The sequence below is a fragment of the Schistocerca nitens genome, chromosome 6, assembly GCF_023898315.1.
Source record: "Schistocerca nitens isolate TAMUIC-IGC-003100 chromosome 6, iqSchNite1.1, whole genome shotgun sequence".
In the NCBI taxonomy this organism is placed as follows: Eukaryota; Metazoa; Arthropoda; class Insecta; order Orthoptera; family Acrididae; genus Schistocerca; species Schistocerca nitens.
Window position 1 is genome coordinate 470,461,806 of NC_064619.1, and position 13,940 is coordinate 470,475,745.

General features: G+C 39.9%; 1 protein-coding gene across 1 annotated transcript in view; it reads right to left on the reverse strand.

Annotated features, from left to right (window-relative positions):
• Positions 1-13,940, reverse strand: part of LOC126262833 (uncharacterized) — a 267,488-nt gene that overhangs the window by 162,592 nt on the left and 90,956 nt on the right. The window contains exons 5-6 of the mRNA XM_049959686.1: positions 3,020-3,135; positions 2,671-2,847 (exon numbers count right to left, since the gene is read on the reverse strand). Coding sequence (XP_049815643.1) covers positions 2,671-2,847; positions 3,020-3,135 — 293 coding nt within the window. The remainder of the gene's footprint in view (positions 1-2,670; positions 2,848-3,019; positions 3,136-13,940) is intronic.

A 13,940-nucleotide genomic window follows, 5' to 3' on the forward strand; every position in this document is an offset into this window, starting at 1 on the left:
GCAAGGTCCATGGTTCATGGTGGGGGAGGGGGGGTACTTCATAATTTGATTTTTAACTTCATAATTAAAAATCAAATTAATGTTCTCTGAAATGAATTTTTAACTCCACTCTCCTGTTAGAATTTCATACTGAGAAACATGTTTAACAATGCGTCAGTTTATGTAAAAGTTTTAATCATAAACCTAATTTGAGACACATTACCACATTACCACATCAGTATCATGGAGTGTAGCCATGTATGGAAGTGAAACGTGGACGATAAATAGTTTAGACAAGAAGAGAATAGAATAGAAGCTTTCGAAATGTGGTGCTACAGAAAAATGCTGAAGAATAGGTGGGTAGATCACATAACTAATGACGAGGTATTGAATAGAATTGGGGAGAAGAGGAGTTTGTGGCACAACTTGACCAGAAGAAGGGATCGGTTGGTAGGACATGTTCTGAGGCATCAAGGGATCACCAATTTAGTACTGGAGGGCAGCGTGGAGGGTAAAAACTGTACAGGGAGACCAAGAGATGAATACACTAAGCAGATTCAGAAGGATGTAGGCTGCAGTAGGTACTGGGAGATGAAGAAGCTTGCACAGGATAGAGTAGCATGGAGAGCTGCATCAAACCAGTCTCAGGACTGAAGACCACAACAACAACAACAACAACAACAACAACAATGTGCAATTGTGACTTTAAGAACTTATTTGTAATCAGGCGGTAGAGGTCACCATTGTGTCATGTTTTCACTAGGAGTTTTATAGTGTAGTCTGTGTTTAGTTCAATTAAACATTATGTTTTCAGCTCAGTTTGCTTTGCAATATGTCTGTCAACCTCAATGTTTGTTAATACAGTGACAATGAAACCAGAATTAAGTGTACATCATTTCATTAATTACATCAGGTGTGAAAGTTTATTGACATTAATAGCATTAGGACTTACTGTATGACACTGTGCCAAAACACTCCGCATACATGACTGTGTCCCCTTCCCAAGTGCCTGTTCATTATTTATTCTATGATTAAGCTACTATAATCATGGTTGCACCCAAATGTTTTCTTACTCTCTTCCTGAAATTTATCCCAGCTCTTGAGCTTTTCCTTGTTGTTGTTGTTGTTGTTTTTTTTTTCCAAACTACAGCTGGACTCGGGACCAGTTCAAGAACTTGTTTCAATACAAGCAACATATCATTTGGTGTCTTCCATCCTACTTTCTTATTCTTCTTCTTCTTCTTCTTCTTCTTCACAAAAGCAAGTTACCATTTGGCCTTTTTCTCCTTCCCTTATAACCAGTTGCCTTACATTAGGATCTTGGTAAGAGCTTAAAAGATAAATTTAGATCTAGCGTACATGTAAATGGGTTATTTCCACAACTAATAACGATACTCCCTGTGAACACATTCTGCATTAGAGGTGCCTCTGGCACCCTCATAACTTGTCACTCTAAGAGGCCTCTTGTGTTGCTTGGGCCTTAAACCAGCTCTGGCTGGGTTGTATTATCTCAGTAAAATAGACATTGGTTAAATACACCATGTAATCCCAAGTGTTGTATAAAGTGACATGGTGGAATCCTTTTAGCAATTTTCCTGGAAAATACTAATGGAGGCTTGGTGTGTGAGATTCATTGATACTTTTGTATCCACTGATACATTGACAATGGAGACCATACAAGGAAGAATGTATAAATTTGGCCTTGCATTCCTGTCCGTCAAGGTGATGGCATTTGCATAGCCTTACTGGAGCTAAGGTGGTGGTGATTTCCAAGACATGATGTCTCCACTGAACTGTTACACAGAATCCAGAATAAAGTACCAGTCATGTGAGCATAGTCAACAAAAACAACTAATACTTCACAATAAAAGCAAATTTAGTGACTACATACAAAGCTGAGCTATCTACCTCAGCAGAGAACACACCCTAATATCTTCCAGAAATTTACTAAACTTAAATATAAATGATTGCAAGAGATGAAATCGTAACAGCGTCCTGTACACCACAACACAGTGACTGCAACCTCTACAACACAATGACAAACAGCAAAAAGGCAGTATATGTAACAGGAGTACAAAGAATTTCAGCTCCAGAAGCTAAATACTGGCCAGTCATACTTTGTTCTTGTCATTTCATTGATTTCTCAAACAAGTTTCCTTTCGATAAATATTAAAAAAGAGAGGGAAGAAAAATTAAACATAAACAAAGCACACAACTAAAAGTGATGAATGTACCACCAATACAAAAACTCAGTAAAGAAACTATACCCTGGATTCAAGACAAGAGGACATAAAACAAGAGGAAGAAGGAGAAATTAAGGCTGTGTCAATGCAACAAACTTAACTGACTGCAAAGTAACGTATTACAAAATGCAAAAAAACATAAGAAATAAATAGGTAAAAACGTAAACTGGAAAAACAGCGCATTTGAAATAAAAAACAGTTGTTTCATCCTATTTATAGATACACTGCTTTACTGACCACATAACCAATGTTGAATTAGCACTTCCTGTAATTTTAATCTTCAACATGGCATCCATCCATCCATCCCCCCCCTCCCCCTCCCACTGCGCACGTCACTTTTGTCATGGAAGATGCAAGATTTAATATGAATATCTTTCCACACTTTGCTAGTTAATTAGCTGACTTTTTGTCAATAGTAATTCAGACTTGAAAGGCAATAGTGCTATACCTGAATCTCCATATTGTTGGATGAGACACATTTTAGCTTCACCCACAACTGAAATATCTTATCACGGTCATTTGGAAAATTGAGCAGACAAACTGCACAAATTCTTAAACCTCCTTTGATGTCATGTTCTTCTATCGCACATTGGATAGAGTAAATTCCACTGTTTAAGTCTGCTCCCTGTAAAAAAAAAACACACTTTAATGATGGCAAGGAAACACCATTTTCATGTACTACAACACATAAGTTCTCTCTACTGATTACTGGTACCTCAGTCCGTTAAACATAATTACGGATTAAATTTAAAATGCAAGATGGGAAGAGACTTTTGACAATTTATGAAATGGCATACCTCCACAGGAGATCCAAGTCTCAAACATATTTTGAAAAAGTTGAAGAAAATTGGTTTTGAGTATAAACGGTAACCAGCATTCAAAAGCAAAGCTGCAGTGTTGTAGTAAACCGGCCCTGGAAAAGTAAAATTACTTAGAATTATCAAAACATATTTATAAATATTCTTCTGGTAATACTACTGAAAACAAATGTATCTACATCCATGCTCATGAACAAAGAATTAGAAGTACATAATAAAACACAAAATAGAACACAAGACTTCCATTTCATTGTTATCCTGCACTATTGTGAGCACAAGAATTTTGTTGCAGTGGACATAATAAATCAAAATAAATTACTCTGTGCTAAAAGTATGACTGTAAATAGTAAATATTCCACTATAATACCTTTTTATGTATTTCTGAGTGACTTTTGTCATGTTAGCGTAATTGCTAGCAAAAACAGATTCTCGTCTTGCGCACCACTTTGTAGCATTGTTGAAGTGCAATACGTAAGTATGTATTTGCGTAATGTAGTTAGGAATTGAGTTATCTGAGACTTCTTTCAAAATTTTAGCCGAACTCCAAAACATCACTGGATTTGTCTCATGTTTTGTAGTGGTATGAGCTTGATATACACTTACCTGTTAGAGCACCACACCTGTATGCTTATATGGTTTCTAGTGTTGTACTATGAAACAAGGCAGGAAGATTTTAATGACTCACTGACAATAAAATTATTTAATATGCAGAAAATCTCACATTGAGGAAGAAATTAGCCTCATTCCTCTCGTTGTAATGTTCCAAGTTATTATCTTGAGCAATTTAAAGAAACAACAGAAAACCTAAATTGGATGGTTCCATGGGGATTGATCCACCATGTTCCAAACATATTCTAATGTCTTACCAGTAAGTTACCTCACTCAATGTTAGATTATGAAGTACTAGAAACTGGTATGATCTGCAGTTTTTACAGCTCTTAATGCATGAGGAATCAGTGAGCATTTTAGTTAAGGGATTGACAGTTACGAAAAGGAATGAAGTTTCAATACAGGAAAGCAGCAGGGAACAAGTAAACAAAAATATTTTTTCTATTGTTTGTAATTTTGGAAAAATTTCAGTTCCCTCCTACACAAAAAGAATGATCAGCTGCTGCTGCCACCTTTTTATAATAACAGTGTGTCCTCTGTTGCGAGGTGTGTTTCATGAGTTTATCCCACAGGTATGAGGCATAGGATGGATTTTCTTCATTTTATAAGAACCACTTACCTGCCATAGTTCAGGAGATGTGGTATCAAACAATGAAATGTGTGAAAAATTACTGCATCATGCATGGCATTTAAATTTACTACTTCTGTGATACTAACTTCATTCAAATAAATTTCCCAGACAGTATCCACATATGCTGCTAAATGCATCTACAAAATTATATCATGGTATCACACACAGCCCAGGAGATATGACATCACAAACACTGCGATCCGAGAAAAACTGCTGTATCATGTATGACGTTTAAATTTAGTACTTCTTTGGTACATACTATATTTGCAACACATTTTGCAGACATTATCCCCGTATGCTGCTGAATGCACCTACATAAATGTACCATTGTACAAGATATAGTTCAAGAGATACGACATTATAAACACTGAGCTGTGCAGAAAACTGCCATACCATGCATGACGTTTGATACATTTATTCTTTACTACTGAGACACTGCTACAGTCAAATAAACGTAAGGAAATCCCTGACAACTGGCAGCACTTTTGACGACTTTCAACTGTGAAGCACAAATGGCTGTAGGCGAAAACAATAACCATCTACAGAGCTATGAAAATATGTTGAAGTAGAAATGTTTACAAAATTCAGTTGTAGACACATGAAGCAGCTGCACCCAGCATATGGAAACTGTCCAGGATTATGTCACGCTGACTCTACTGCATAATTTCAAAGTGTTTCACGAATACACAAAAATGAAATTTTTTCAATCTAACACTACAAACATAGTTCATTTTTTATTTTCATTTCTAATAGAAAATTGGCAAAATGAAACACGAGCAATGCCAGGTTTGTCAGCTAGTACCATTACAGAATCATAGAAGAAAGACATTGTGAATTATATATGAAAATGGTTAATGTGAACATTTTTATTGTGTAATAACATGGTTTTCAAGACCAACATGCTGGTTTGATATAAACCCTATTACAATCAACTGTAACCAAGAAGAACATTGTGAACATACTACACATTAGATTGTTTATTGCGAAAAATTTGATTTTTTAGTAACAGATAATGTTCTACAATAATAATAAAATGATTTTTAGTTATATATTTACCTTATTAATCATTCTTTATTTGTATAATTTACAAATTATTGAATCAATGCACATTAAGTCTGACATTTTTCCTAAATTTGAAGAACACAACTGCAACCTGATTTCACTTTTTCATATTTCTAGAAGTAAGCTCAAGCACACGTTTTTATCCTATACAAGCATGGGGGTGGGGGTGGGGTGGGGGGAGGGAGAGAGAGGGGGTGGTTACAATAAAATTTTCCCTATTTAACACATCAGAAAACGGAAACGTGTTACCATAAGAGTAGCAAACCCGGTAGCATTAATGTCCAAAGTATGACGTGCACGATTTCCACGCATCACAGCGCCACCATCCGTTTCCAACTATGGCCACCAGGTTCCGTGATCAGTCATCCTGATTCATAGTCTCACACACCCGACCAGCTGCAGTGCTTTTGTTGACTTGCCAACAACAGCTTGGACATAAGGAGCAAGGAATTATTGGCGAAGCTCTATTATCAAAAAATCAGTAAGCTGCAACTGCACTTCGAGAATATTGATGGCTGAAAGGATTATGGAAGGGTTCTCTTTCACCACCTGCTGTGCAGAACACGATGACGAGGTTCGAATCAACTGGAGAATTGGGCATCGCTCCGGGAAGAGGCCAACAACCGATTCCATCACAGGTGATTGATGAAATCTCTGTTGGTATGGCAGACAATGCTGCATGCAATTCCCGACTGTCAGGCAGTGCGCGTGCTGTGCCACAACAGTTGAACATCCCACAGTTCACTGCACAGAAGGTGCTTCAAACCTTTCTCAAATGTATCTGTAGAAGACCTGTATCATACAGCAGCTTGCACCAAAGGACACACAACCACTCTTCACTTTCTCGCTCTCAGCTGATCCGAAGCACAGTTTATCACTAGCGGTAGCTGGCATACATGTGGACATGCTTCATTCTGCTGTGCAGAATGCAATCCTGTGCTTTCAGACTCTTCTGCACACTGATGGGCACGATACTGAGCCCCTTTTTAACAGTAATGGTATGATTTATATTAGTAGCACATTAAGAGTGTTTCAATTGAATTGATACTGCATTATTCCTCTCCCACAGGGGGGGGGGGGGGGGGGGGGGGGGCAAGTGTTATGATCATAAGCTGCTGAGGAGCTTTTTTGGGAAGAAAGAAAATCAAAGCATATACTACATGGGCTTTCTTATTTTGCCATTGACAGCCATCTGCAAAAACTCATTCACAGAGAGACCTGAAGCAAGCTCAACAGAACCTCTGCCAGCTTGATTTTCTGTCTAGTTGTAGACATGTGGATTTTTATTACCTGTGTCGTTTTACATAGAGAGTGTGATAGTTTATTTGATATGAATAGTATTCCTCATTGATGGAAAAAATCTGAATCTGCTGTATGTCCAAATACAGGGTGGTTGAATTATGAAGCTTCTCCCTCATACACTGATGAAAAGTTTTTGCCCTTAATCTATGAACTCTTAGATTAGTCATAATTGGTTATTTTTCCTTTTGGGTAGCTCTAACTAGTCTGGGAATCACTGTAAGGCAGTACCTACGAATGTGAGAGGCATGTTTTGTAAAAGTTAAATTCTGACCAGAATATTTTCTGAAAGAACCACTTTTTTTTACTTGTAATTCACTCAATACACTTGCAGCGTCGGGGGCTACAGTAGCCTCGCAGCCCTTCCTTGCGTGTAAGCGGCGACTAATAGGAGTCTCTTTATTTGGTCACATTTTTACCTCGGTATTTTGACTATTCCTCGGACTTCTGAAGGTTTCACTTTTTTTTTTTTAAGGCTTTTTCCCCTCACCACTTTTTGGCTTTTTAAATTCTAGTCTTCATTTTGGGTTTGACCTCCACTCACCAAATTTTACAGAAGTGTGGGCCAGTTGGGGAAGGATGCCTTACTGTGGTGCATTAACTCTCCACTGTGTGCTGTTATCTTTTACACCTACCAATGAAGTTGATCTACCTCTGCACCTGAAATGCGGTGCAGTAGCAGTTCGTTGTGGTGGAGTTGTCATACCATTTCGGTGGTAACCCTCTGGCAACGCAGGGATTGACTGCTGATGCCCCACCTGTAACCTCTCCATGCCAGCCAAGGAGTAGGTGCGTAACCACTCTAGTATACTGGGGCTCTGCGCAGTGGCTACTGTCCCAGGTGGCCTTTGCATTGGCAGGATTGCGCCCATGGGGAGCCTTCGACCGGGCATTGTGTCATCAAGACGGATATCTGCAATGAAACAGATCAAATTTAACTGTGGCTGTCTCAACACACCTGTCCCAACAGTCAGGAATATTGATTTTAATCCAGAGGTTTACCATCCTATGGCATTTTCATCTTTAACCATGCCTCAAGATGAGAAATGAAAGTGGACAGTTCGCTGAGTTCTTGGTTTATTCCCAAACTGACAGTGGCTCTTTTGCTGCAGCAAAGCGACTGTTTTTTGTTGAAAATATTGATTGGTTTGGGGAGGTTGCAGCAATAGAGAAGATGAGAAATGGATCTTTGCTGATCAAAATATCACATGCCAACCAGTCACGATCACTTCAGACCTGTGTCAAGATAGAAGATACATCAGTTACCATTCTCCTCATAACAAGCTCAGTAGAATTCAAGGTGTTATCTTCCATTGGGACCTAATGCTAGAAATGGATGAAGAGCTATGAACTAATCTGGAGTGGCATGGAGTCCATTTTGTTTCCCGCATCCAGAAGGGACCCAAGTATAATAGAGTGGACACTGTAGCTTTTATCCTAGCCTTTGACAGCAATATTTTACCTGAGAAATTAAGGTCATGGTTTATAGGTGTGAGGTCGGGCCTTGTTTTCCTCCTTCAGATGAGATGTTTTAACTGCCAGAGGATCAAACGCGTGTCCACCCACAGTTTGAATGAGGCTATCCATTGGGCATGTAGATGGGCATCCCACAAGGGCAGTAGTTGTGACCAAACTCCTCAATGTGCCAACAGTGCAGAACTGCACCCTCCTTGTTTACCACAATATCACTTTTTAACAAGCAGAAAAAATTCAAGAGTATAAAATGCTTGATCACCTGTCATATCAAGATGTGAAGAGAAAGTCGGAGAGACTTCGTCCAACTGATATGGTCACAAATTTTGTGACTGTTGTCACAGTCCATACCTCACGCAGTGATAAGGTCTCACACGACAGTCCTGGCCCTGGTCATACTCCAGGGTCTGCATCACCCCTATAGCACTGGTGGTACCCACACCACCAGTGGGACCGAGATGCTTAGTCATCCTATGGCATCATCAGGGGTGAGCCTAGGCTCATTGACGACGGATAACATGACTGCGATCTGGTAGCGGAATAATCACACCCATCTTTCCCATTCGCCATTTTCTCAGACCTGACTCAAATGCTCCGTCAATGGAACTGTAATGGCTACTATCGCCATATGACTGAATTCTATCTTTTACTGGCTGCTTATTCTGTAATTGGCATAGCGCTTCAGGAAACACTGTTTACAGCAACACACCTCAGTGTTCTGAAAAACTACAAACCCTTCTATACCAATTGTACTAATGTTGAGTGTGTCCGGTGGGATCTGTACCTTAGTGCGCCCTGATATTTTTAGGGAGCAGATTAGTACTTGTATGGTAGTTAGCTTCCATGTTATAACATGTTAAATGGGAAAGTTAAATTATAAACACAGAGTATTTCTGTATAAGTTGCTTGGAGTAGCTATCTGGCATCAGTGTCAGTAATTTTACTTGCTCACTATAGGTGGCTGCCAAGACAGTAGTGCTTAGGTTTTGAAACCACATATCACATTGGGTGCACACTTCACTGTCTTCAGGTTCTGCACCAAGCGCATCTACATTTCAGACTTCGCAATGTTTTGAAGATGCTGCTTGTGTAAAATTATTTCAAGTTCTTCCACTTTTTGTCTGGGCATTTAAGGAGTGATATATTAGGGCCTACAACAGAAATGCTTACATTCGACACATCAATTTCACACCCAGATATATAAACATCTGCATTGTCTTCTTCAGTTTCACATTCCGGTGATTGATCGTTAAGGTGAGTTATCACAAAATTTCTTGCTGGAAAGAGAGTGGCAATTTTGGCACAATGGATGTAACGCCAACACAGTTTCTAGAAGACTGAGATATTCCTGTAATACCTCTAACACATTTATAACAATTGTGAATTGTTTTTCACTCTTCTTGAACACCACCTTCCTGTGTCTTTTTTTCCCCATAGGCCACACACCTCACCCTTTCACTACCATATTTCCTCACGGACAAGGTATCTAAGAAATTCAAACCAAACACAAAACTCTACACAGAATGATTCATGTGCAAATTCTCACTCGTTTGTTATAAACAGAAGAGAACTGGAAAGTGTTGCCAACAAGCACAATTTACACTAGAAATTAAATTACGCGAAATATGCAGAATGTTAAAAACTTCTTAACACTTTGCACAGAAAAGTATTTACCCAATATGATTCAGTAACTACTAACACGTTAACCAAACAATGGATTCTGCAATTTTCATAAGTTTTGATAGAGGTCTAACATTTTTTCCCCAGAGACATTCGTGATCATGAATTGCTATGTCCTATACGATCTGAGATGAAATTGCTCATGCAGGAAGTTTGAGAGCGACAAACATTCAAAACTAAAGCAAAAGAAAGGCTTGTTGAACACTTCCACAATTTTTCAGAATGTTTAAATCTAAATTCAGGTTATCACTATTGTCTGTATGAAACGGTACACAGACAGCTGACAGTATTGTCTATGATGTTCCATACAAGCTTAGTTTAAGATAAAAACAGCAGTTGACTAGTGTAAAACAATAATCAGTGTCTTTCTTCAAAGTAGCTTTCCTACATCCACATACATACTCCACCTGCCACCATATGGTATATAGCAGAGGTTCTCTTGTAACACTATTACTCATTCCCTTTCCTGTCACACTTACAAATGGAGCAAGGGAAAAAGAGACAATCCATATGCCTCTGTAGTGGCTCCAATTTTTATCTTTTCTTCAAGGTCCTTAAGCAAGATTTAAGTTGGTGGCAGCAGAATTGTTCCACAATCAGTTCTCTAAACTTCCTCAATAGCTTTTTGCGAAAAGAATGTCATCTTCCTTATAGGGATTCCCATTTAAGTTCACAAATCATTTCTGTAATACTCATGTGTTTATAAAACCTACTGATATCAAATGTAGCAGCACACCTCCAAGTTGCTTCAATGCCTTCCTTTAAGCTGACCTGGAGGAGGTCCCTCACACTCAAGCAGTAGTCAAGAATGGGGCACACAAGCATTCTATATGCAGTCGCCTTTATGGATGAGTTACACTTTCCTAGAATTCACACAGTAAACCAAAGTCAACCATTCACCTTCCCTACTGTCAACCACATGTCTTTCCATTTCACATCACTAATGCTGTGTATGGACATAACAGGATTGGTTTTCCTACTTATCTGTGTTAACTTACTTTTTCTATTGTTTATCACACCAAAGAGAAATTCTAACTCAACTTATATACTCAAGATAAGGAAATGATAGATTGCTATTTAGGGTAAAGATGACACATTACATTAGACAGGCACAAGTAAATGACAATTACACATTTGTTTTTGGCCATAGCCTCCATCGGAAAAAGAAAGAAAACCACACACACACATTCATTCACATAAGCAAGCATACCACACACACACACACACACACACACACACACACACACACATGACCATCCTCTCTGGCAGCTCAGACTAGAATGCAACTGTCATGTGGAATGGAAGCAGCAATCTGGAGGGGGTGGGGAAGGAGAAAAGACAGCAGTGCATGGGAGGGAGGAGGGGGAGAAGAATGCTGGCTGGCAGTGTGTGCAGGGACTAGATTGCAAAAAGGTACAGCACTGGGAGGCTGTGGGGCAGGGATGTGGAGGGGGGCAGGGGGAGAAGGAAGAATGGAGTGAAAAAAGGAGTGGGAAAAGATGGGCAGGTGTGATGGTGGAGGATGGTACACAAAGAGGCTGAGAGACAAGAATAGACATTTTCTTGTGCAGTACAGTGTCATCGGCAAACAGTCGTAGACTGCTGCTCATCTTATCCATCAGATCGCTTTTGTATTTAGAGAACAAGAGTGGTACTATCATAATTTCCTGGGGCACTGTAGACAATGCCCTTATCTGTGGTGAGCACTCGTCGTCCAGGACATGTACAGGGTCCTACCACTAATGAGAATCTACTCCACAACCTCAGACCTCTGTTGACAGTTTACAATGTGGCACTGTCAAACGCTTCCCAGAAATCTAAGCACATGGAACCCCTTGTTAACTGGAACCATGGTTAGCAGGATATTGTGCGAGAAAGAGCAAGCTGAGTTTCACATGAGCAATGATTTCTAAATCTATGCTGATTTGTGAATTTTAAATTAGAATATGCACAAGTTACTGGTCGAATTTTGCGGATCTTTTTATTACCCTCCTCATGTGTGGTAGTCACCTACGCTTTGTTCCAGTTGCTCAGGACAAATTTAATCTAGATGTAATTCACCAATTACCAATGGGAGTAGATTAGCACTAGTTGTAACTGGTTGTTAACATACTTTTCAGTAGCATGCAGTGGCTACTTCTACCAGTTAACCAATAGTTTTACTCATTCCAGTGCCATATCACCACACAACACAACTCCAACCACCTCCCACAGCCAGCTGCATTGCACCAGTTCCACAATGGAACAACATAACTCTACTCTTCACCAGAAGTTATGACTACTTTTCGTAGTGCTCAGAAATGAGGAACATCCTACCCACAATCCTTCCCACCCCTCCCGAAGTGCTATTCCATTGCCCACCAATCTATGCAATATCTAACTCCATCATTGCACTATATCTAAACCCAACACCTTGCCATATGGGTCATATCCCTGTGGAATACCCAGGTGCAAGTCCTGCTCAATATACCCACTCATCACATCCTACTTCCTTCCTGTCACAGGCTTATTGTATCCTAAAGAGGTAGAGTCATCTTTGAAAGCAGCCTTACCATACACAAGTTCTGCTCTAATTTCTGCACAGTATTTTATGTGGACATGACAACCATCCAGCTGTCCAGAGGAAACTATGGACATTGCCAATCTGTAGCCAGAACAGTGTTGACAACCTAGTGGCATACATACTGTAGCACATTACGGGCTCTATTTTAATGGCTTTTTCACAAACGGTGTGATCTGCCTCCTCCTCTCTAACACCAGTTTCTTTGAATTACATGGATGGTAGTTCTTGTAACACATCCTTTGGTCTATCAAAATACTGAAGTACTCAACCTCTGCTAGCCCCCACCTACTCAACTCCACCCTTGCTTCATGACCCTCATCACATCATCCTCGATGTTCACCCATTTGATTGATGTCTCCCTCTCTCACTGTTCTCCCTCCAAACCCTCTCCTTCACACCATTGTGTGATGTGCACAACTCCTCTACCTGCCGCCAGAACAAACTCACCAGTGACATTTTTATCCTGTGTGTCTGCTGGCTCTCCCTCCTAGCTGTCAGCCAACCTTCCCCAACTCACACATCCTCTTCCCGCCTCATTTAAACCCTCATCCACTCCACTGGACAAACTCTCACTTCATTCGAGCCACAGTTGCAGCACAGTGAAGTCAACCAGGTCAATATAGCCCTACAGGTGTGTGTGTATGTTCTCAACAATTCTGGAGAAGGAACTGTCCAAATGCTAGCACCATTCTTAGTCTTATTTATGTGCCTACTGACAACTGAACATCTCAACTATTCTTCCAGTTTTTACCTGTACTCTTTGAATTATTTATATTTCATTATACCACCAAACAGTACCTGATTTTGGAACTCGGGTATAAACAATTTTGCTTAACAATTTTTATACTGAACAAGTTCAGACTCTGCTAGCACATAGCTGACGATGTTCAGTGTAAAGTTATGTAACTGCTTTGCCTGACATAATAAATAAAAAGAGCAGCTGACTAGTGAAACAGAAGGAGCAGGATTTTCTTAAAAAATTGTTTGCTGTCTTCTAATATACAAGGGTTGGGCAAAACTATCAAGACACCACAAGAAATGCATCCCTGAATGTAAATGCAGATGCTAGCCAAGTCTGCAGGTAGACAGTTGTATTTGATCACTAACGGCACCTATGCAATGTCATCAATACATTACAAGTGTCAGTCATGGCCAAAACAGTGTTCACAATAGTTTTGAGGGCATCACGTTGGAGCTATGTGAATTTGAACATAAGCAAACTGCTGGTGCTTGTATGGTGGTGTTTCTATAACCAAGGTAGCTGAAGTGTAGATGAAATTGTGTGTTAAGTGATCATGTCAGACAGTCAATGAAGAGGAGGAGGAGGAGTTTAGTGTTTAACATCCCGTCGACAACGAGGTCATTAGAGACGGAGCGCAAGCTCGGGTTAGGGAAGAATGGGGAAGGAAATCGGCCGTGCCCTTTCAAAGGAACCATCCCGGCATTTGCCTGAACCGATTTAGGGAAATCACGGAAAACCTAAATCAGGATGGCTGGAGACGGGATTGAACCGTCGTCCTCCCGAATGCGAGTCCAGTGTGCTAACCACTGCGCCACCTTGCTCGGTGTCAATGAAGAGGACT